The sequence below is a fragment of the Periplaneta americana genome, chromosome 7, assembly GCF_040183065.1.
Source record: "Periplaneta americana isolate PAMFEO1 chromosome 7, P.americana_PAMFEO1_priV1, whole genome shotgun sequence".
Classification (NCBI taxonomy): domain Eukaryota; kingdom Metazoa; phylum Arthropoda; class Insecta; order Blattodea; family Blattidae; genus Periplaneta; species Periplaneta americana.
Genome location: NC_091123.1, coordinates 173,769,833 through 173,795,767, shown reverse-complemented (window position 1 = coordinate 173,795,767; position 25,935 = coordinate 173,769,833). Strand labels below are relative to the sequence as shown.

The window sequence follows — 25,935 nt, the reverse complement described above, 5'->3', positions numbered from 1 at the left end:
ACGGATTGTGGGATCAAGAATGACACCCTTATCCTTCTGCCGATCAATTATGATGATATCAGCCCGTCTAGTAGGGCCATCAGAAGAGACGCATAAACATAGCACAAAAATCTATACTGGCAAATGAATAAAATTTCATAGGTTGTATGTATGACTATTTACTATCGAGAAGTTTTTGTAAACTTGAGATGGGCTGTTGTATCATACCAAAATCTTCTATAGATTATCTAATTGAGGACGAGGAATGGTTTGAAGAAAAGTCAACAGACAGAGTGAAAGTTGCCAAGTTTATTTTTGTAACAACAAAAAATGAAACAAATGATTGTCCATCCTCAAACATAGGGCTGAGCTATAGGAAATGGAGCAAAACGAACTGAAGAAATGTGTATTGGTAAAAAATGAATCTGTTTATTTCAAAATAACCTGAAACAAAGAAATTTCTTCATTTCGAAAGTAAAGATCGAAACGTCATAATATGTCTGTTCTTATATGAGTCTGTTAACATCCAGCCTTTAAATTTGTGAAGTCAACTATAATCTTAAACATGCTGATAATGTCGAAATTTTGAGTATTACTGTTCAGTTTCTGTTAATAAATCAAATCTTATAAATTTGCCAACTTCAATACCAGTAACAATAGTTCCATTATCTTAGTGCCACTATAGGTCTAAAATGTTTAGGTAGTTAAATGAGCGTTCAGTGACTTCTTTTCCTATTGCGAATATATGCAGTCTTACATGTCATACCAACATAACTTACGAGACATTACGCGCTAGTTTGCAGTGTTCCAGCGGGATAGAAATTCGGCCATTTTCACACCTCAGGGAAGTGTGTAGGGGTAAAAAAAAAATGGAGTATTATGACAGGTTAGGTTAGTTATATTTTTATTATGTCTTATGTACTTATCTGTGACAGGTTAGGTTACGGTAGTTTAGGGTTTTGTTATGCCTTGTATAGGCAAATCTGTGACAGGTTAGGTTAGGTTAGTTTAGGCTTTGCATATACGAAACTGACAGGTTATGTTAGGATAGTTTAGGCTTTTGTTATGCCTTGTATAGGTAAATCTGTGACAAGTTAGGTTAGGTTAGTTTAGGCTTTTATTATGCTTTGCATATACGAAAATGTAACATGTTAGGTTAGGATAGTTTAGGTTTTTATTATGCCATGTATAGGCGAATCTGACAGGTTAGGTTAAGTTAGTTCAGGATTTTAGTAACAGGTTAGGTTAGTTTAGGTTTTTATTATCAAGATGAAGGTGAAAGCTATTGAGTGTGGTGCTCTTGAACAGGTAGTGATTTTTTGTTTTCTATGTTGGCAGTTCAAGTCAGTCGGTGTCTATTCCAAATTCGGCGGAAGTCACTCAACGCTCGTTTCACCATTTAGGTTAGTTTACATAGAACATACTTCAAACAGTATTTATTTTTCATATAAGGAGACAGGTTAGGTTACGGTAGTTTAGGATTTTGTTATGCCTTGTATAGGCAAATCAGGTTAGTTTAGAATTTTAGTAACAGGTTAGGTTAATTTAGGCTTTTATTATGCTTTGCATATACGAAACTGACAGGTTAGGTTAGTTTAGGCTTTTGTTATGCCTTGTATAGGTGAATCTGTAACAGGTTAGGTTAGTTTAGGATTTTAGTGACAGGTTAGGTTAGGTTAGTTTAGGCTTTTATTATGCTTTGCGTATACGAAAATGTAACAGGTTAGGTTAGGATAGTTTAGGATTTTAGTGACAGGTTAGGTTAGATTAGTTTAGGTTTTTATTATGCTTTGCGTATACGAAAATGTAACAGGTTAGGTTAGGATAGGCTTTTGTTATGCCTTGTATAGGCAGATCTGTGACAGGTTAGGTTAGATTAGTTCAGGATTTTAGTGGCAGGTTAGGTTAGTTTAGGCTTTTATTATCGTCAAGATGAAGATGAAAGCGATTGAGTATGGTGCTCTTGAATGGGTAGTGATTTTTTTGTTTTCTATGTTGGCAGTTCAAGTCGATATTTATTCCAAATTCGGCGGAAGTCACTCAATGCTCGTTTCACCATTTAGGTTAGTTTACATAGAACATACTTCAAACAGTATTTATTTTTCATATAAGGAGATAATGCATTCTAAGAGATTATAAACTGGATCTGGAGAGCCAGCTAATAATAATAAATTCATACAGATATGTATCCTGACACCATAAAAACATAACTCCTAATTCTCCAATGGATTTGTTTTGCTCCATAACCTGTTTAGTATTATTGTCTGTGAAGCTTTGAGATCAGGGTTACACTCCAAGCAGTTTGTTGCTGTGGTACAGTTTTGTTGTTACATATTCCTCTCTAATGGGGGCTGTATAAGCAGCACTATGTCCGAAGTTGTGTCTATGCAATATTTTTTCTAGCTATTCTGATATGATCGTGTGAAGTGCCCCTTTGTGTAATCCACATTGCTACTCATGATGTAATACATGAAGAATTAACACTTATGTTGATACCTGACTGTCTCCACCAAGTTTTCCCAGTCATATCACATACTCGTATAATCTCACGAAGTGCAATCTCCTATCAGTTACATTGTACATATTTATAGACCTGAAATGAACAAATGAATTGGATTACTGTCAAATGTCGTTTTAACAATTTCGTCAGTACAACGAAAAAAAATTGTATTTCCCTTACCTGCATAAGGTTCATGTTAAATTATTTCAATTGTCCGAACGTCAATATAACGAAAATTAGTCTCTTGCCGAAGCTGTAAAGGTTGCTAATGATTTATGGCTGGACAAAAAATTTACGAGGGGATGTGACAATAAGTGCAAGTGTTACTGTAAATTATCTAGAAGAATCAGTTGTAAAATGTTCAGTTCAGGAAAAAATTACAGACTTTTTCTCGAAGTAAAACATACAGTTATGACTAGGGCTAGGATTTTGATGAAATTGCATCTTTTTTCTAGTAAGCCAGAAACATTGCTGCTTTAGTATTTATATGTTATGTGATAAATTGAGTGTTTTAAGACATATTTGTTACGGCATTTTTTTGCATTTTTTACCTCTTACAACTCATAAGAGCATTTTTTGTTTTATTCGGTCATTTTTGGGGTATTTTCATTTAATTTTGGCCATAAATCCCCATTATTAATGTAAAATATTATACATCTTGATTACACAACTTTTAACACTGTATCACTTCGGAATATGCATTATATGACTTTCCTGTGTTAAATTCCATCGTACCTGGTTTACATGTTTCGACCTATTATGGGCCATCCTCAGTTCTGAGGAAACATGTAAACCAGGTAAGATAGAATTTAACACAAGAAAGTCATATAATACATATTCCGAAGTAAAATATTATTAATTTCCTTTGATATTTTCTCTACATATTTTTTCAATCAATACTCATTATTTGTTGTATTATTTTAATCGTTTTTCTACACAATTATTGTCATTTTAACTTAGTACACCCCCACGTAATGGATCAGTCCAACCACCTCTTCAATATATATATATATTTTATCCAATGCCACCAGGTTGTATTTTCGACATTTCTGGTCTTCTCTCCTGGCCGTGGCTTAGTTGTAACCCACTTCTGAGGTTGGGGCGCCTGGAAGGTGGAGTTACATTACCCCGATGATGTGATAGGATGATTATGATAATGTAGTGCCAGGAGAGGTCTTAAATCTAAACTTAACCTAAATTCCAGACCATGGACGAACACAGGAATAATCCCCTTTAAGGAAAAATTCCTGTGCTCTAAACGGGAATCGAACCCGGGACCTCATGAACTACAGCCAGAAGCTCTGACCACTAGACCATGAGACTGGTCACCTCTTCAATATAGACTCCTCTATACCTCCTATTCTAGTTACGGATAAGAGTGGCCTTGTGATGGACTACATGGAACTACATCAGGTAAAATAATTAATTAAAGTGTACTACTTAGAAAAATTATGTAAAATTAAATAAACTTGAATGTTGGTACTAGAATTTAATTTAATTACTAGTCTAAACATTAATATTCCTACTAAGCCAATTATGTAACACCAATTTTTAGAGCATTTTTAAGGGCATTTTTGAAAGATTTTTAGTTCATAAATGCATTGTTTTTAGGACTTTTTTCATGATTTATTAATAGGTCATCAAAATCCTAGCCCTAGTTATGACATTTCTGTAAATAGTAGCATTGATCAACATTCCAGTATAAAGAAAATGATGATAGGGTCCTAGAAATTCGTTAAAACGATATATTCCAGTATAACGGAAGTAATGTCAGGATCCCTAGAAATTCGTTAAAACGATATATTCCAGTATAACGAAAGTAATGTCAGGATCCCTAGAAATTCGTTAAAACGATATATTCCAGTATAACGAAAGTAATGTCAGGATCCCTAGAAATTTATTAAAATGATATATTCCAGTATAACGAAAGTAACGTCAGGGTCCCTAGAAATTCGTTAAAACGATATATTCCAGTATAACGAAAGTAATGTCAGCATCCCTAGAAATTCGTTAAAACGATATATTCCAGTATAACGAAAGTAATGTCAGGGTCCCTAGAAACTCGTTAAAACGATATATTCCAGTATAACGAAAGTAATGTCAGGATCCCTAGAAATTCGTTAAAACGATATATTCCAGTATAACGAAAGTAATGTCAGGATCCCTAGAAAATCGTTAAAACGATATATTCCAGTATAACGAAAGTAATGTCAGGATCCCTAGAAATTCGTTAAAACGATATATTCCAGTATAACGAAAGTAATGTCAGGATCCCTAGAAATTCGTTAAAACAATATATTCCAGTATAACGAAAGTAATGTCAGGATCCCTAGAAATTCGTTAAAACGATATATTCCAGTATAACGAAAGTAATGTCAGGATCCCTAGAAATTCGTTAAAACGATATATTCCAGTATAACGAAAGTAATGTCAGGGTCCCTAGAAAATCGTTAAAACGACATTTGACTGTACAAAAATTATGATCGCACATGATAATCTCAAATATAATTGGAAGACAGAGACAAGTAATACTGAAAATAGTTACGAAGATACCAGTTAAATTAAGTTTCTTCCTCCAGGATCTATCCCACACAGTCTCACTAGTATTCCAACCTGTCAGAGTTGACTAACATTCAAATATGTCATAGAAAGCGAGAGAATGAACATGACAGCATTTGACATAAATACTCCGAATTCTTTCAGTAATCTTTTCACAGTTTCTTTAAAGAATGAAATAAAATATTGGAGCAAACAATAGGAGATGTCACGAGAACTACTGGGTTCACGAGTTCATAAAGCTTCGAAGTGGAACACGACACTGACAGCAGGAAGACAGTGACAAAATGGCGTCTCGAAAATTTACATCATGTAAAATAAGCGATATCTATAGAGAGAGCAAGGACCCACAACCTGCAATATAGAATAGTTTCAAAGGTGTTTTATTCTTTATGATATGACGAGAAATATGAACACCACATTTCCCAAGTTCTACATACATATAATCGTTTCGCTGTAAGAAAAATCCTAATGTAAACAATAGCACGTGACTGAATTGAAGCTTCACTGGCCGCTGTTTGGCGCCAGAGATTCTCAGTATGTTCCCGCCTACTGTTGTACATTGTTTCATGTTAAACATTTCCTGTTACTCGTCAAGTAGACCTAACCTCACTACTGTGCATCCATTTGCTCAGGAAACATTTACTTTATAATTATTGTAATTAAAACTCACTTAACTTATTATATACATTTAAGACTATTTGTTTTTCTCCGTTTTTGAGAGGCTTTCCACTCTTATGTTTAATAACCACGCACATCGAGGATGCAGAAGCCATACTTCAGTACCACATGCTTACGTGAACAACTACGAGCTCAAGTGACGCCAGCTTGTTACAAGACTACCTCAGTATTATTGCTGGTATTCATCCGCATTCATAGTACATAACAAAATATAAAAGTAGCTCTTCTTTTACATAGCATTTTACATATGAGTTAAGTTATATGTTTCATCGTATTTAACAACTAGAATTCAATTTTTTATTTTCAAATAATACAAGATTATGGTTTCCAAATACGAACTATATTCTCCTGCGTCATGTGAGTGTTTCGTCTGGGAGCCAATCACGGATATGACAGCCACATGCTTGTGTTTACATTAGGATTTTTCTTACAGCGAAAACAGTATAGAAATCCATATTTTATCAGTGATCTCAAAAATATTTATTTCAATAACTTCTCTAATTTTAAATTTAATATATATTTTGAACTAAAGTACGTTTTCACTTTTACCCCTTACACATGATTCTATATGCAATACATGGACCAAAAATAATAACAAATTTAAATGAGAATTATCTCGTAATTGATGTGCAAGATTAAACAACAACAGAAATTTGTTTACACTTAAGTCCTCTACCCCCAAGAGATCAATGCATCTTCTAAGTTACAATGTGTATTGGATCGATATGACTAAACATGACATGTCCAACGCATATGACAACACCAGTATAGGAGGAAAGGAACTCAAATAAAGACATTGTATTGTGACACTTTCACAGTTGTATTGACAGGGGCCATTGTGACAAATATGACTATAATTACATTGTGACAATTCACAATAATGACCCAGTATTGTGATAGCTGGTCCCCACAACTATTATACTTCACACAGAGTATATACAAAACAGTGATAGTTGTGCTATATCTTGCAGGGGTGAACCAATTTCATAAGCTCCTTAATAAAAATGTTACTTTTCTTAATACATATATATATATTTTTTTCCGAGAGATCTGCAATTCATACATTAGTGAAATTACGACAAAATAGCAATTGCCATGGGAACTCAGTATTAAATAAATAATAAATCCATTTTGAATCTTGCGTACACTACTTTTAACACTTGAATATAAGTAATTGATTAACTAGTGGACTTACTCGTGTTAATTATGTAAGTTTGTGTGGCTTACAGCTGTTTCAGTGCTTCATCACCATCCTCAGAGGCTACTATACTTGTTTTTTTTTAAAGATGGGACATGACAGTTAAGCGGCCGAGCTTGGAACTACAGTGCTATGTTGCCAATATGGACTACCACACAACCAGCTGATGGAAGTTAGCAATTGACGTTAAGATGGCTGACGTTAAAACATTCATTGACAATTGATGCGAAGGTAAAAAAACAATACAAAAATCGACAGAGAATCAAAGACGAAATGTTCCAATATTAACATTGTGTGCACAATAAATGTTGCCAATAGAGCTATTAAGCACTCGTCACTTAGGAACAGAAGTTTGGCAACTCAACCGTCATTACCATAGCAACAGACCTACCACGCTATGTGACATTCAGTTGTTTTTCCGATCGCAACGCTCCTGTCATGTCCCATCTTTCAATAAAACAAGTATAGATCTCTGCGTCATCTCGAACTTCTCTGCCTGTTATGTGGGTGCGTTTGATTGTTGAAAGGTGTTGAAAAGTGGAGTCAAATAGTGTGTGTGCTGAAATTGATCTGTGTGTTGAGAATTTGATCGGGGTGTGTTTTAGTGTGTTGAGTTTTTGGTTCTTGGGTTGTATGTGTAGGATTTCCATGTCCGCATTTATGTTATTGTATGTATGGTTAGCATTGGTTATGTGATCAGCAGAAACAGACAGACAGGCAGATCATTCCAAACACGCTACAAAGAACACATTAAAGCAATAACCAGAGGACACAATACATCTACATACGCCGACCACATAACCAATGCTAACCATACATACAATAACATAAATGCGGACATGGAAATCCTACACATACAACCCAAGAACCAAAAACTCAACACACTAGAATACGAAATATACAAACACACTAAAACACACCCCGATCAAATTCTCAACACACAGATCAATTTCAGCACACACACACACTATTTGACTCCACCTTCCAACACCTTTCAACAATCAAACGCACCCACATAACAGGCAGAGAAGTTCGAGATGACGCCGAGATCTAGTAGGCTCTGAGGATGGTGCGTGAAGCACCGAAACAGCTGTAAGCCGCACAAACTTACATAATTAACACGAGTAAGTCCGCTAGTTAATCAATTACTTAAATAATAAATATACAATATATTTTTATTTAATATACTCCTCAACCATATTTTACTATTGAGTTACAGAGAAATTCAGAGGCCAAGGTGCAGACACAAAGCTGGACTAGAACATTGATAAGACAGTGAAAATAATCATAATCATTATGTTGTGTGACAGCATGTATGAAGAGATTGATGTCACTCCGTATTTGTTGGTGTATAAGACTCTCTTTTTTGTTCCCAAAATAGGCCTTAAAATTAGGCTACATCTTATATAACGAAGGTAGGCCTACATGTACCATTATTTTCCATAGTTGACCACACTCTAGTTTTTCCCTTCCAAGTTCTTGGAATGCTCTGCATTCAAGCGATAATGATGCAACTTATGAATCAGAGACAAGTGGAATAAGTGGATGATGGATAGCAGTGTGAATCAGCTAACTCCGAAGGCAGTGCTTAAATGGCCTACACTCAAGTTTGTGAATGGGTCAAAATATCCTGGTCCAAGATCAGTGAGAACGCTGTTGTGAAGTCTTTTTGAAGTGTGGTATCAGCAACACCCTAGATGGAAGCGAGGATCATTTTCTCTATGAATCTGAAGATGAAGATTTCTGTTCTGACGGCAAGTTCAATGGATCCAATGAAGAAGAAACTTCCAACGACAGCGATGGGAATGAATTTAAAGGCTTCTGAAGATCAGTGAATATTTCTTAACATAAGTTATATTTTTCTTTAAATCTGAGTTTTTCCTGGAAAATTTCTTTCAATTTTTGGGGTGCGTCTTACACACCAACAAATACGGTATTTGTCTATTTCAGAACTAAATATACCACTAAGACTAAATGATGTGGACACAACCTCGACAAGGACTCTGTAAAAGCAAGTAGACAACTAAACCTGCACACATCTGATGCTATACTGACATGGTTTTAAAAGAAAGGAAAGCTTTCCAACCCCGAGCAGGAACTGTACATTGGTCTTGCCATTCCAAACACGAAGTGAAGATGGTCATTTTGACTGTGTAAGAATGAATAATAAGGTACGTAGTCATGAGAACTTCCCAACACTTGCAGTGCATCATCCAGACTTGTGGCTAACAACTCAGGACGAGCAAAAAACTAAGAGCTGCCATCATAAATTTGCTGCATCCAAGAAGATTGTGGTTTTTCAACGAAGAAATTTTTGGGCTGAAGCCCTGTGACAGAAATGTATCATTCAATCTTTCACACCATCCGACACATCACAGTTGCAGATGGAACAGTTCACTTGTATTGACACAAGTCATGAATTCCAAGAATACCAAATGAATTTGCTATTTACAAAACAGTCAACGTTAATCCAACACACACCAGTACTCTACAGAAGCAGTCCTCTACCGAAGAAAATCTGTCACCACAGGTTTCCTCTGACATTGTGCGCCCTCAGTAGATAATTCCGAAGCAATTAATTCGATAGAGAGCAACACTACCTGAACTACCACTAAAATGAGAAGTCTATGAACTGGAAATGTGTTTAACAAATAGCATACTATACTATACACCTCCAGCAGTTGAACCCGCATACAACAGCTGCTACAATTTTTGGGAATATGCACAAATACCTACTGAGTGACAAGAAAACGGACATTTCTGACTCCAACAAAGCTCTTGGGCATAATAGCATAACAGTAACAATAACGAATTAATTGAAGTACAGAGTCGAATCACTGCAGCCAATAAAGCCTATTTTGCATTAAGCACAATATTGAAATCTGTGTGCACAGGAAAACAAAACTTAAAATATACAAAACAATTATTAGAAGTATTCTCTGTTATGCAAGCGAAACTTGGGCATTATCTAAGGAGACAGAAGCTAAACTAGGTATATTTGAACGCAAAATACTCAGAAGAATTTTTGGGCCAGTGCAAGAAAATATGCAGTGGAGAATACGTTATAATAACGAGCTATATAATTATATAGAAGTTTCGATATTGTTACTTTCATCAAATTAAGGAGGCTTGAATGGGCCGGCACGTCTATTGGGTGGAAGGGAACAGAATACCAAAGAAGATCTTAGAAGGGAAAATACATGGTAAAAGACCAATTGGAAGACCCAAAAATAGATGGATAGTTGCGGTAACGATTGATTCTCAGGACTATCTCGGAACAACTGCCTGGAGAAGATTAGCACAGGACAGGGACAGTTGGAGGAAGAAAATTGAGGAGGCTAAGGCTCGACTTTGGGCTGTGATGCCATCGTAGTAGTAATAATAGCATAACTCCGTCGTACAATCCAAGTTTAACAGCTGCCGCAAAAGTCTAACCTGCATGTCAAGAATTTCTAACAAGAGACAGCTACTTACTACACTACCAAAACTTCTGTGGCTTTGACCTAGAAAATCGAGCACTAGTGCAGTATTTATCACCTACCAGCTGGTGCATGGGAGTGCTAAGCTACTTTGAACTGGAATATGATTCTCATGACTGCGTTAGTTACTGTGTTGCCATGTCTGATGAAATCATCATAAAGGATGGTGAAAACTGTTATGTCGCCTACTAATCGAGATTAGGTGACAACACTGGAGAGAAATTCAACAAGCTGATAATGACGAGATGAGACTTAACAGCTGAGTGAAAGGTCGGTCAGATGATGTCAGTCAATCTGCAGTATTGGTTCGCGTATTTCTGTGTCATCAGAAGTTTAGGCGCATCAGTAGTTTGCATGAAAGATAATGTAAGCACCTGTTACAGTGTGTGTCCCATCTCTTAACTGAGCAGTGTATTAATAAAAAGAGTAGATACCACATACAAATATAATCAATACAGTTAAAACAAGCAGATTGAGGTGGGAGGACATGTAATACGCATGGACCTAAGTGAACCCTGTAAAAAAATTGTAATAAATCCGGGAGGTCAGAGAAGACGAGGTCGACAGCACTTGCGGTGGATTGATGGAGTGGAAGAGGGTGCCAGAAAGTTGGGGTGATGAATTGGAAGGCTGCTACACAAGATGAGACGGTTGGTGACAATTACTAAGGGAGGCCCAGGCCCACCAAGGGCTGTAGCGCCAATGATGATGATGATGATGATGATGATGATGATGATGATGATGATGAGATACCACATCACAAGATAAAGAGAATGTTAAATACAGGGTGTATCTAAATTGGTGTAAAATATTTCGGGGACGTGTTCCTAACATCAAAACAATTAAAAAAGTCAATAAGAACATGGATCTGAAAACCATTCGTTAGGGAGTTATTAAAGGATTTGTCCCTTCATTAACCGCTGATTGTTTGAGGTTTTTTGTTTGTTTGTATTTTGTAGAGCAAAGAAATCAGAAGAAAATGTATTCTGTGAGTGAACAGAACAAAATGATTTGCATCATTTAATTGATGATGTGCTTCTGGACGTCATCCAACGAATGTGTTTTAACACGATGCTGCTCCAGCTCATTTCAGTCTGATAGTTCGTAATTTTTTTAATGATCGATTTCCCCAAAGATGTATTGGTCGAAGGGGATTCATTGCATGGCCTGCTCGATCGCCTGATTTGATTCCAATGGATTTCTTTGTCAGGGACATTTAAAGTCCCTGGTTTATGCGACTCCTGTACTTAATGTTGATATTCTGAGAGCGTATCCAAATGGATTTCACGAAATACGAAACACTCCAGGAATTTTCAACAGAGTATGCCAGAGCATGTAACGCAGGTTTAGGGGACACATCGAAGCAGGAGGAAGTCACTTCGAGCAATTTTTGTAACATTAAATTTTGTCTTGTAACTCTGAAATAAATTATTTTGAGACCAATGTTCATATGAACCTTTTGTAATGTTTTTGTGTTACGAACACATCCCCGAAATATTTGACACCAATTTAGATACACCCTGTATATGATTACCAAATTAATTGATGTGTTTTTGAAATGACAGTCTTCTCTAAGTTCAATCTCAGAAATATGTAATACTTAACAACTGGGGGACATGAGATTATCTTTAACTCGGCAAGAATTAAAGCTGTACATCTATTTAATCACTACGGTTCTATTATACAAAAATCTGTAACATGGAAAAAGGATTTCGGAAGAAGAATAAGTCAAGTTATAATAGTAGTCAAAATACTTAATTAAATGTTATTTAGTGGTAAGATCCATAATATGACAGAGTTACAGTAGAAACTATTTTAACATATGGAAGAAAAGAATGGATCCTTACTAACAAATTAAAACAGGGAATTAATGCTATGGAAATTGATGGTTTAATACGCAGTTTGTGGGTATTAATAATGCAACACATAAGAAAGTAGATAATTCAACATCATATGGAAGCAGAATAATAAGCTTTTGATCACCTGGAATGCATTGTCCTTTACTAGCATGGTCGTATGGGAAGGATGTCACAGAAGAGAGGACAACAAATATTTGATTGATCACTACCAGGAAAGAGGAAGAAGGGCTGCCCAATAAATGGTCGGGAGGAATGAGGAGGCACAATAATCGATAGAAAGAAACATGGCGATAGAGATTCTAAATGCTGATGCTTCAAAACTAAAATCACAGTTACAAAATGATTAAATCTTCAATTTAAGTTTTTCTTCGCCTTACAAAAACATTAAATTTAATATGAATTTTTCTCTGTGAACATATGTACAGCATATTCGATTACAATGACATTTATATGAAGATATTTCAGTACATTATTATTTTAAGAAACCAAATTGTTTCCATGAATAAGCAAGAGTTAAAACATTTCTCATATTCACGTGCTGGGAAAACTGGTATTTAATACTCAGCATAGTTATTGGCAGACCCCTACAAGATTTTCACACTATGGGCAACAATTTCACTCTGGGATGCAACCAATGGCTGGAATGGATGAAGGCACATAACAGAAACTTCCCTTATTAATGTAAATATTGCAACCCAAAGTGTCCGAACCCATTATAACAGAATGTATTTAATAATAATTAATAACAATCACAATTTCATTCTACTTACGTATATAACCTGCTCTGGAATCATAATCTCTTATTTATCATACAGAATATGCCTACGAAACCTTTCATTGCTTCCTTTAGTTAACAATCCTTTCATGCAGGTACACACCATAACATAATGGACATATAAGTTGAACAAATGAGTATATTCTGATTCTTCACGAATTTGTGTTAGTAATCATTTTCTCCAACATGTATGAATTCTGAATGTTAATGACAGAAAAACTACTGTATTTAAATTGCTTAATATACAATGCATTTCATATTCTCTGCAACCACGTAAGTACAGCAGTGCAGGCAATAACTCAAGCACACAACTGCTGATTAATCATCTATGTAACAGTGGGATTGCAGTATACAGCCGCTATCAGTATATGAATAGCTAGTCCTGTGAATAGATGTATATCAGTTTGCTCTGGACTTTTATCAGGTACAGTTAGATTGATGCATTCCAGTTTTCTCTTAAACACGAAGTCTTTATGTATGATTCATACATTTGTACAAATTTCATGTATGAAGTGCAAAGTTTCTGTGAAGTTTCCTGGTATGAAGATTGGAAATGAGTATGTTATGCAGACTTCTAAGTTGAAATAGACTGGCAATTTAAATGTCAATAAAAACACAAAAGGCCATAATGTTTTCATGGAAGGGAAATTAAATGATATCAGACAAGCATTGAAATGTTCTCCTAGAAAGTCAATATGTAAGCTTGCTCAAATGGTTGTGAATTGCAAAACTTCTGCATTTAGAGCTACAGAACTCCTTAAGTTGAAACCCTATAAAATAACTATTGTACATGAAATACACGCTGCCAACCTTCTAAGACGTGTTTTGGTAACTGGATCCTAAATCTGGTTCACAATGGAGAAACTGATGCAAATTATATATTTTATCTGGACAAAGCTTGCATTTTACCCTCGTGGGAGGGTAAATTTGTAAAGAACAAATAATGGAATAATTTCGAGGGAAAAATTGTTCCGGGGCCGGGTATTGAACCCAGGACCTTTGGTTAAACGTACCAACGCTCTCCCACTGAGCTACCCAGGAACTCTACCCGACACCGATCCAATATTTCTCTATATCCACAGACCTCAAAGTGGGCTGACAACCGTCAAGCAACGAACATTTGAGTGCACACTAACTCTGTGTGACTTTAAATTGTGGTTTTCTGTTACGTACAGTGACGTGTATTATGCAAATTAAGCTTTCACGTCACTGTACGTAACAGAAAACCACAATTTAAAGTCACACAGAGTTAGTGTGCACTCAAATGTTGGTTGCTTGACGGTTGTCAGCCCACTTTGAGGTCTGTGGATATAGAGGAAAAATTGGATCGGTGTCGGGTAGAGTTCCCGGGTAGCTCAGTGGGAGAGCATTGGTACGTTTAACCAAAGGTCCCGGGTTCGATACCTGGCCCCGGAACAATTTTTGCCTCGAAATTATTCAAATTAACTTTACAGGGAGTTATTCCTGAAAGCTTAATTTGCAACAAATAATGGAGTTCTGAAAAACCAACTATCCTCCACAAAGTTCTATTTTATGATTATAAAATTGGTATCTATTATGCTACTTGAGATGAAAGAATAACAGAACCGATCTTTGATGGTAATACTGCAAATAGGTTTAGGTATAAAATTGAGATCCTTATACAATTTTTTGCCGAATTAACTAAGAAATAACGATTATATTCATTTTAGGTATAAAATTGAGATCCTTATACAATTTTTGCCGAATTAACTAAGAAAGAACGATTGTAATCATTCTTTCAGCAGGATTCTGCCACTGCAAATACAGCCAATTAAACTTTAAATGATGTAAGGAACGTTTTCAGGGATAAAATAATTAGCAGAAATTTGTGGCCTGTTCGACCTCGTGATTTCGCACTATGAAACTTTTACCTTCGAGATAAAATGTACAGAACAAATATCCATACCTACATTAGATGAATAAGAAAAAATATTCGCAGGAAACTTTAATGTGTGATAAGGGAATTTTCTAAAGAAGAATAAAAAATGTGTGGATGTTAGCAACATAATTCTCAATCTGGAGAGTAATTAGCAAAGCCTAAATATCAATTGTGAGGTTTTACTGTACTGCTAAAGTGACAGCTATTTTATTTTTCTTATGGTAGTGTTGCATTCCAATTGTTGGCCTTGGATTGACAGAGCATACATTTGCCACGTCTGGCCGCAGAGAATATGAATCACATTGTATATATTATTATGCTGCCATAGTAAATTGTACATAAAATATATAGTATACTGCCCTGTGTCTGAAAGTTAAAATTCGCGCTTGTATTGTGGAACTTTAAGCCTCTTTTTGAGCCAAGAAAATAAGTTAATTTCTTCAAATGATAAAACTTTAATTTTGGGACTTAATGTTTCCAAACAATCTATGGAATAAGCACATGAAATTACGTGAAACAGAATGTTATAGTAGTATAAAATTAGGACTTTTAAACTTAGGTTATATAGTAAAGATAACATAGCCTTATGAAAGAATACAAGGTTGGCCATTAATTCCAGTCCCAGAGTTGGCACAAGTAGGAATATCAACAGTGGGGCACACTCCCGTACAGTTTGAAGGACACCGACACTCCTGTCTCAAGCACAGAAAAATGTTACGGCCTCACACCAGATAGCACCAACTGAACTTTTTCCGATTTTTACAAAAGATTTTAATAATACAACTGGCAACTGACAAGCTCAATTTGAATCCATTCTAAAGCCATTATACATTGGAACTATGTACTGTCTAAATCTCTGAAACTTAAGGCCACATATCTTCGATTCCTCGGCAGTATCCTTACCCACCTCTAGCAGCTTTCCGACTTATGAAACCCATCCTGAGAGAAGTGTGCCCCATAATCCACACTTGGGACCTCACTAACAGGATTAAATAGGAGAGTAAGCTGTACCTACTTATTTTCACATATTTACAATTACACAAGTCTCGTTCGTCCACAGATATGTAGATTACAAGGACCTACACTTCTCACCTCGTAACAAAAATTTTAGCTGTATTTACAGAGCATTATGTACAAGTCTTGTATTCCTCAAATATATCGTAAGGCATGTTGCACCAAGATGACGTCTGTGAATGGTGCAAACGTGTGAACGAATGCTACAACTCGAACATCTCGTCTTGTTCTTTCTCCAGCCTCTGTAGGGATGATCGGACCTTGCGACTCTGAGTCATTACGACTGGGTGTGGTGCTGTCAGGATGTCATTTTGAATGGACGATGATTGCTGCTGCTGTCGTAATCGGGATACTGGACCCTTTCTGCGAGTGTGTACAGTGTCACGTTCATCGACAAACCTATACATATCAAAATATGTAAATTGTATTATAGTCTTTAAAAAAACTGGAAAAAAAGAAGCACAAATTATTCTTAAGACACTTCAACATCATTAAAGTGGATTAGTGAAGATTAATTGCAAAACTAGAGTTTCCATCTCCCTTTATACATTGTATCCGGCTTAAACGTGTAACATTTCATTATTTTATTACTTGAAAAGTATTGTTGATATTTACACTCTGCTTCTACGGGTAGGGTCACTCAAAATGTTTCCTGTGTTTCCATGGTGGGAGTGTACATTGCATATGCAGACCTGTTACTAAATCTACGTATTACTCTGTGAAAAGGTTTATTAAATCTACATACTAGACTTCTCTAAAAAATTATAAGTCTCCAGGTATTGATCAAATTCCAGCAGAATTAATACAAGAAGGTTGAAGCGCATTATCTAACGAAATTTATAAACTTTTACTTGCAATTTGGGAAAAGGAAATTGTACCAGATCAATGGAAGGAGTCCATAATCGTACCTATCTTTAAGAAGGGGGACAAGACTAACTGTAGTAACTTTCGAGGAATATCACTTTTGTTGATGTCGTACAAAATTTTGTCCAATATTCTTTTGAGAAGGTTAACTCCATATGTAGATGAAATTATCAGGGATCATCAGTGTGGTTTTAGGCGTAATAGATCAACTATTGACCAGATATTTTGTATTCGACAGATAATGGAGAAAAAATGGGAGTATAAGGGTACAGTGCATCAGTTATTCATAGATTTCAAAAAGGCATATGACTCGGTTAAGAGAAGAGTTTTATATGATATTCTTATTGAATTTGGTATTCCCAAGAAACTAGTTCGGTTAATTAAAATGTGTCTCAGTGAAACGTACAGCAGAGTTCGTATAGGTCAATTTCTGTCAGATGCGTTTCCAATTCACTGTGGGCTGAAGCAAGGAGATGCACTATCACCTTTACTTTTTAACTTTGGAGCAACCATTTGAAATACATTTCTGAAATAGCTCGTAAAAGATTCTCCCTTCTAAAAAGACTAGCAGGAAAGAAATGGGGATACTCTAGGAATACTTTGAACACTACATACAAAATGTTTATACAGCCAGTGCTGACATACTGCGGAGAAATTTTAATTACTTCACCTTTCATAAACGACATAGAATATGTTCAAAACCAAGCTCTCAGACTCATTACTGGTGGAATCAAAACAACTCCAATAGATTCTATGAGATTCCTCACTAATATTAACAGCATTAAAATGACAATAGAAGAAAAAGCACTGATTCAATATGAAAAACTTATCAGATTACCAGGAAACAATTGACATTCATATAGTCCTCTCTGTAGATTGAAAACTCAAAAAAGTTTCATATCCATTGTTCAAGAATTAAAACAGAAAATCAATATTCTGAATTTAAAAGAAAACTTACAAATTAAGCCAAACCCTTTAACTCTATTAAATATAGAATATAATCTAAATTTAACAGAAGAAATACTGAACTCAGAAGTAAACAGTGAAATACTGAAACAATTGTCTTTAGAGACAATTAATATTAGGTACCCTCCACAAAACTGGCTTCATTTATACACTGACGGATCCTTGATCTCCAAAGAACAAGGTGCCGGTGCAGGTGTTACGTGCTGTCTCTTCTCACTTTATAGATCTCTTGGATATGGAACAACAAGTTTTGATGGTGAAATCATTGCAATAAGTGAATGTCTCAGGAATCTTCTATGCCACATCAATAAATTTAGGAATGCAGTTATATTGTCAGACTCCAAAGCAGCTATTCTATCAATAGTCTCTAAACACACACCTTCATCTCAAACAGCAGAAATAACTAAAATGCTCTCTCAATTAATATCACTCAATAAAAGAATTGTATTCCAATGGATACCATCCCATTGTGGAATGCTGGGAAACGAGAATGCGGATGCTTTAGCAAAGAAGGGCAGCACTGCTACTTACAGACCTGTTACTAAATCTACGTATTACTCTGTGAAGAGATTTATTAAATCTACATACTTAGACTTCAACAAACAAAATTTGATAACTCAATCCCAAGGGAAAAAATGGAACTCTCCGCATCAAAATCCACAGTTAATTCCCGATTTACCACGAAAATCGTCTGTAGCTGCATTTAGATTGGCAACAGGCCATGACTGTTTGGCCAAGCATCTGCATAGAATTGGAATATATCAGTCCCCTAATTGCCCATTGTGCAACTCAAATCAAGAAATGGATTCAGAACATCTCAAAATCTGTGCTTCAGTGGCTGACCATGATAATATCTTTGAAAAATATTGGAGTGCAAGAGGTCAAATGACTTTATTGTCAAACGCCTGGCATTACAAAACAACAACATTGCATGTGCACATGCACAAACTAAGTCGTTCACGGAAATAGTCAATTACCATCAGTAGACATGTGGACTCCACAACAAAAGGGATTTTGTGTGCTTTCGCTCATGGACTTGAAATCTGTTATGCAGGTACAATACAACGTCGACTTCGCTGTGAATATCAACTTTTTCTCTTTCCCTTTTTGTTCTTAAACCCCTTCCTTTGTGCTTTGTTTATATGTGCACTGCTACTTACTTACAAATGGCTTTTAAGGAACCCGCAGGTTCAGTGCCGCCCTCACATAAGCCCGCCATCGATCCCTATCCTGTGCAAGATTAATCCAGTCTCTATCATCATATCCCACCTCCCTCAAATCCATTTTAATATTATCTCCCCATCTACGTCTCGACCTCCCCAAAGGTCTTTTTTCTTCCATCCTTCCAACTAACACTCTATATGCATTTGTGGATTTGCCCATAAGTGCTACATGTCCTGCCCATCTCAAACGTCTTGATTTAATGTTCCTAATTATATCAGGTGAAGAATACAATGCATGCAGTTCTGTGTTGTGTAACTTTCTCCATTCTCCTGTAACTTCACCCCTTTTAGCTTTTTTATATGTGCATGTATATTAAATAATTATTACATAGCCAGAAATTTAGTAACGCAAGTTCTTGTAATAATTACTGCCTTTATTCGATGTATGTGCATGTACATCCCTGATGTCTACCTTGGGACGCTAAGTAGTGTATGCGCTATGTGCTTGTGATCAAGGTCGAGCACTTGTACCGTTATTGCGAGCTAATATTGTGTCATAATTTAACTTACAATTTCATAATAAGTATGTTTGTAATGTCATAACGTATAATGTAACAGTTGACAAAAACGAGACAGAAGGAAGGAAAGAGGGAGAAGAGAAGAAAGGAAACGGGAGTAGAAGAGTGATGGTTGGCATACAGAGCCATCTGAACATTTTATGTACACTCGAGCATTTGGACAATGACCCATGTCGTCAAGCTATATATATGGATTCTCGAATTTTACTCCAATTCTCTACTACTGCAAACATAGGATCAACTAAGAAAGTGATCATGTATAATAATAATTTATTTATTGATATTTATATTGATATTATATAATAATAATAATAATAATAATAACAATAATAATAATAATGGTAATAATAATAATAATAATAATAATAATAATAATAATAATACTCACTATGCTAGAACTGTACTGTTTACCAAGTCTGTTCTAACACTGACTTTATTTAACTCAACTGTTGTGACAGACAATATCTGAAGTGGAAATAGTACATTATGCAACGAGCCTATAATGGTAGTAATTAAGTCGCGAGTATGTTTATGAAACGAGCGCAAGCGAGTTTCATAATTTTCATACGAGCGTCTTAATTACCATTATAGTCAAGTTTCATACGACTTTTTATGCTCGACCATATTTCTAACTTGAAATTATTCAGAAGTATTCATTTTATTCTTATGTGACTGAAGAGCGGAAGTAACCTTGTGCATAGCTCGTAAATTGTGAGATGGGCGCAGACGCAAAAGTATTGATTTTTTCCGAGGAACAGATGTCCACATTGACCTTGATATAATCTAGAGAGTAAACTAAATATTAATATTGATATAATATTGAAATTAAATTAGACATTGAAAAATGAGATGACAAATTGAATTTATTTGAATATTATTTACAATTAACGGTAATTATTATAGTAACAGAACATAACCTACTGCGACAGTATTGGATTTCCAGCCTCCGTGACTTTTCGCTAATTGTCTTTCGATTGCATATCCGAGAATAATCAATACTTGCGGTTTTATAATGGTACAATCAGTACAATGGAGATTTCTCATTGGCTGAACAACTGAATTATAATGAATAGGTATACTTTAATGAGGTGCATTAAAGGGCTACTACCAGGTTTATAATTACTACATTTCGGCATGGTCGAGCATAAAATAACTTACAAGGTTTGCATGAAATGAACATTGAGATACATAACTTCTTCAGTTTATCATGAAATGAACATTGCACTACATCTTCAAAACAAAGTATTTTTCATGACATGATGAGAGTACCACAAATTTCTACTACATGCTCAATTTCATGAAACAAAGTCGAAACTATTAAGCATACATTAATATATTAAATATAGTTTGCATCATCGTTCTATCACCAGTCACAGCAGAAATTCATAAAGGCTAAATTCTGCATCTCTGACAACACAACCACCTCAATTTATTGTAAAATTCACACAGAAAGTATTTCTTTGTCATTAGAAGCCTTGACTAGGTCTAATATACATTCCGATACCAGAAGTGGGAACTATTTTCTTATGTGATGTCTGTGATAATGATGTACAGGTATGTTATGTTATGTCATTAGTTATTCATTGATCTACTACTGGAAAGAAATCTGTTGGTTTAGAAGGCAGTGGATTTAAGTTTCTAGGTTTCCAATGTTGGAACAATTAATTTTTTGTGTGTTGGTTCAGTGGATTGTAGAATTTGATTTGATTGCTGTTGGAGAATGGTTTCTTACACTGTTGGAAGTGAATAATGTCTGATTTGCATTTTGTTATGGGTTAGCTGGGTTAAATGAGGGGATAGCAAAGTGACATCAGGTGACAAGATTAGTGGGTTAGTTGAGGTGATATGTAAGTGACGTGAGAACGAGAAATATGAAAATGCCCCAATGATTTAAGTGTTTTGGAAGATATCGAAGTTGCATCTTATTTTGTTCATACAAGATGTATAGTATAGGTATATTATACGGGTATTATTTTGCTGAAATTTTTATTTTTATAGCAGTCGTACATTTTTTATACAGGGTGAGTTTTAAGTCCACCGACAAACTTCAGGGGGTGATTCCTGACTGAAAATGGAGCACAAAAGTTCATATCAACTTGTGTCCGGAAATGCATAGTTTCCACGGTAAATGGCACTGACAATATTCTCTCGTAACTTGCAGTGTGTGTTTTGTGTGTTGCAGATAGTGTGATTTAAAGCAATGTAGAAGCACAATGGTCCGGTATTCATTCCAGGAACAAGCCAAGATGGTGTTCATGTATGGTCAAGCAGGTGGAAACGGTCGAGAGGCAGCACGGATGTACTGAGCCACGTACCCTGACAAAACCACCCACAGCACACAACATTTGGAGCCATTTGGATGTGTGAATTCGTGCATTGCATCCCATGGAGGCCACTTTGAACATCTGTTGTGACATGGATGGGATTCAGGCCATGTACTGTGTGCCAGGGCTCTTTGTTTGATGTCGTTCTTCAGTGCCATCTATCGTGGAAACTATGCATTTCTGGGCACAAGATGATATGAACTTTTATGCTCCATTTTCAGTCACCCCTTGAAGTTTGTCGGTGGACTTAAAACTCACCCTGTATATGTTTCATTAATTGAATTTGTGTTCGGTATTGGATTGTGCACTTATATAGGTGGGGTTTAATTTACTTAGCAGTCGTAAGTTTTTTATGTTGTCTTTATTGTATTTGTGTTTGGTATCAGTTAATACATTTGAGTGGATGGGGTTTAGTATACTTTACAATACAATACCGTATACTTGGGTTACTTTGAACACAGAGGAAACTTTCAACATTTTTTCAGAAAATCATATTTAGGTTTCCATATGCTATACTCGTATAGATGGAGGTAAATTTGGTATGAGAATGATTTTTATGATAATTTACCTCCATCTATAACAAGTGCAGCATGTAGAACCTAAATACGATTTTCTGAATATAGTATAGATTGGATTATTTTACGACGCTGTATCAACATCTAGGTTATTTAGCGTCTGAATGATATGAAGGTGATAATGCCGGTGAAACGAGTCCAGGGTCCAGCACCGAAAGTTACCCAGCATTTGCTCGTATTGGGTTGAGGGAAAACCCCGGAAAAAACCTCAACCAGGTAACTTGCCCTGACCGGGATTCGAACCCGGGCCACCTAGTTTCGCGGCCAGACGCGCTGACCGTTACTCCACAGGTGTGGACATGATTTTCTGAAAAAATATTCAAAGTTTCCTCTGTGTTCAAAGTAACCCCAGTTTATGGTAGTCATAAACTTCTTGTATAAAAGGTATCCCCGTCACATGCCATGAAGGCACTTGGGGGGCATGGAGGTGAAGTTTATATTAAGTTAATTGAATTTATGTTTGGTATCTGTTTGTACACTTGTACAGGTGGGGGTTTAGTTTACTTTACTTTACAATACCTATAGCCGTAAATTCCTTCTATATGTTTATTGAATTAGTATTTAGTATCAGTTTGTACACTTGTTCTGGTGAGGTCTGCTTTACTTTAGGATAAAACAATTTGTGAAACCCCGGTTTTCAACACTGCTCATCTAGTGTCTTTTGTTGGTGATATCACCATCTTGTGAGGTCATCATTTCTGTGTAATGTGGTTCAAACGCTGGTATCATAATGTACTGTCAGTGACACAGTTCATCTGCCCTGGAAGGAATGCGGGGTTGGGGTAGTAGTTTCGCACTAGTAGTGGATGGAGAGAAAGTTAGAAACACAATGTAGCATGCATTATAAAAACATTGATTTACCAATTCTGCGTCACGTTACTATGGAGTACACTACACATGAAAGTTATATTGCTCAATTCTATTAAGCAAACGTTCACCTTCGTCTTCCAAGTACAAATGAAGAGAGAAATGTTTTTTTGGAGAAAAAAGAAAGGGGATTAAGCAGAGGGTATTCACACCAAAAGTACCGTTAGCCAGCCGCTTGCTCCAAAGTTATCCTCACACCCCTCTAAACAACACCCCTAACTTCCCCAAGGTTCAGGGCAGATGAGCTGTGTCATCGACAGTATATTATTCTCTCTTGACTTCTATGTACATTTTCAAATTCATTTATCATACATTCGAAACAGCGTTATGCTTGTGACTATTAACTTATGAAAATGAACAATAATAAATTGTAAAAACTTTATGAAGTAAACTAAATGAATAAATAAACATATCCGACAGTAATTACAATAGTCGGAAGAGCAGGACAATGTATTATAACTTACTCACTGTTTCCTACGGACTTCTTCACTTGCGTTTTCGTGTTTGCGATTGACGTATCGATTTTAACAAGAAAGTCACTGATGCTGCGCTCTTCACTATCGCTGTTGCTTATGCTGCTAGTGATGCTTCCAGGAGAACGTAGATCATCAACATCATCCAATATCGGATCTTCAGAAGGAGACATGGCGACATCTGGTCTTGATACTGGAATCATTAGGCTCTCTCGCAGAAACAAGCTATCTGATGCCCAGAGTCGGTTAACACGGCGGATTTGTTCAGTCTGAAGCACAAATATTACTTTACACTCTCATAGATCTATTTCTAGATCCCATACAACCAATTCTGGCTTACAGGTTATCTTTCAAATACACATTAGAGCTCTGCACAGGCTCGAGTCAAGCCCGCAGGCCCTAGTCCAATTCACTTACGCTTGTCGGGTTCAGGCCAGGGTTGGGCCTCAAAAAATTTTATAATTTTTTTTCCGTGACTTATATACTGATTAAAAATAATGAGATGGTAATGCATGTACGATTAGATGTTCACTCGACACCCATCAAGAACAGTGGACTACCAGTATCGGAAGTTATTGTTTAGTTCGACTTCATATTTCGTAACGGTATTTGTCTCGTCTCTAATCTGTTACAAACGTAGGACATTGACTATTTGTTTCACCTGGGAGACTAGGAGCCGTATTCATAGACATTTTTAGCGCGGGCTTTCTTTTGATTATCAGCGTTTTTCGTATTCATAAACCAGTGTTAGAGATAGGATATGATTTGAATTCTGTACTAGTAACCAGTGGATAGCCGGAGCTAGCTTAGTACGCTCGTAGCGCGTGCTGCGAAATGTCTATGAATACGGCCCCTAGGAGATTACTCTTTCTTATGCTCCTACTGGAGTGATATCTCTCACAGCTATTCCTGATCCCTGTGTCCTCTGGTCTCTGATTTATATGCTATTGTTCAGTTTTTGGGTCAGACTCGGGTGGTAAGTGATAATTGAAGCTAATCTCGGGTTTCAGGTTGGGTTAGGGTCTGATTCAGATTGGTTGGGCCGGGCCTGAGAATTTCACCCCGTGCAGATCTCTAATACACATAGCTATTTAAAATAGCTATATGTCGAGTAAAAGAACGTCCAACGTAGCACAGAGGACTGTGACAGTGGGTTAGATGAAGGGATAACTAAGTGACAGAAGACGGAGGGCTGCGACAAGATTATCACTTAATTATATTCTTTCATCTAACCCATTTTAACTCTGTCATAATCCTCGGTCACTTGTCAATTAGCTCTATTGCGTTGTAGCTGCTAAACGTAATGTTTATTGACACTATAATAGTTTTAATGAAAACAGTGTACAGTAATTATTTTCATTTGCTTTTGCAGGAAAATGCTACAGTAATTTTTCAGCAGTGATGAAATGGACCTTTGAACCATTCTATGAACACTGATCGCTACGTGCCAAAAGAGTGGTGATGGGGCATGTTTAATTATCCTCATTGAAAAGATGATTTTATATTACGGCTAATACTTAGGATAAGCAGGCTAAGTAGGTTACTGAAGTGCCTCGAATTTAGTGAAGGCCTACAAGAGTTGCAACGATGACATTCTTTTACGTACATACGAAATGTCACGAACTTTAAGTAACCGATAAAATTAGTGTATTACCTATTCGCTCTTTGTTTTTTTTAAGCAATTAACTTCCAAAAACTTGAGAGAGAGGTTAGATATTCTTAACTGGGGCACAGAGTCCGTGATTATCAGATGGACTTCAATGGCCTCTCATACATTCTGCATCACTATTATGTATAAGGTTTAATAACTAAATGCTATGCTATGTTATGGACATAAAAGAGAGAGTTTAGTCTACATAGATAGGATACTTACTGTAACACCATATTTTAGTGCAATTCCTTGTAACGTTTCACCCTCGACTACAGCATGTTTAATGAAGTGATCCTGACGTTTAAAATGATTGCAAGTACTTCCATATTTTTTCAGAGATTTGGCAGAATCTCTTATTGACCGCCTCTCCTCCTTCTTTCCGTCTGCCATTCTTTTTTATGCGAAATCATGAAATGGACCACTTCTACGTTTCCACACCTACTGCCTATACCATCCCCTTCTTTTCGTACTTATCGTTCACTTGCTCCATGGTTTCATGTGACCCAGGAGCTACGAATCACTACTACTCAGCC

General features: G+C 36.2%; 1 protein-coding gene across 2 annotated transcripts; it reads right to left on the bottom strand.

Moving 5' to 3' along the window:
• Positions 1-268: 268 nt before the first annotated feature.
• Positions 269-25,920, bottom strand: red (LysM peptidoglycan-binding domain-containing protein red). Of its 2 annotated transcripts, none has more exons than XM_069831895.1 (3): positions 25,625-25,920; positions 23,747-24,020; positions 269-16,340 (listed from the first exon to the last, which is right to left on the bottom strand). In XM_069831895.1, the coding sequence occupies exons 1-3, from the start codon at positions 25,790-25,792 to the stop codon at positions 16,240-16,242; spliced, it is 543 nt and encodes a 180-aa protein (XP_069687996.1). In that variant the 5' UTR covers positions 25,793-25,920; the 3' UTR covers positions 269-16,239. The 2 variants fall into 2 exon arrangements, with proteins under 2 accessions (XP_069687996.1, XP_069687994.1); XM_069831893.1 differs by having other exon boundaries at positions 23,743-24,020; positions 25,625-25,918.
• Positions 25,921-25,935: the final 15 nt, after the last annotated feature.

Excerpts from the sequence above, each read along its gene's own strand:
- red (XM_069831893.1), bottom strand. The coding sequence starts at position 25,792 with ATGGCAGACGGAAAGAAGGAGGAGAGGCGGTCAATAAGAGATTCTGCC. Across the intron at positions 24,021-25,624 it reads CACTAAAATATGGTGTTACA|ACTGAACAAATCCGCCGTGT; the intron begins GTAAGTATCCTA and ends TTTGTGCTTCAG. Across the intron at positions 16,341-23,742 it reads AAGTCCGTAGGAAACAGTGA|GTTTGTCGATGAACGTGACA; the intron begins GTAAGTTATAAT and ends TGATATGTATAG.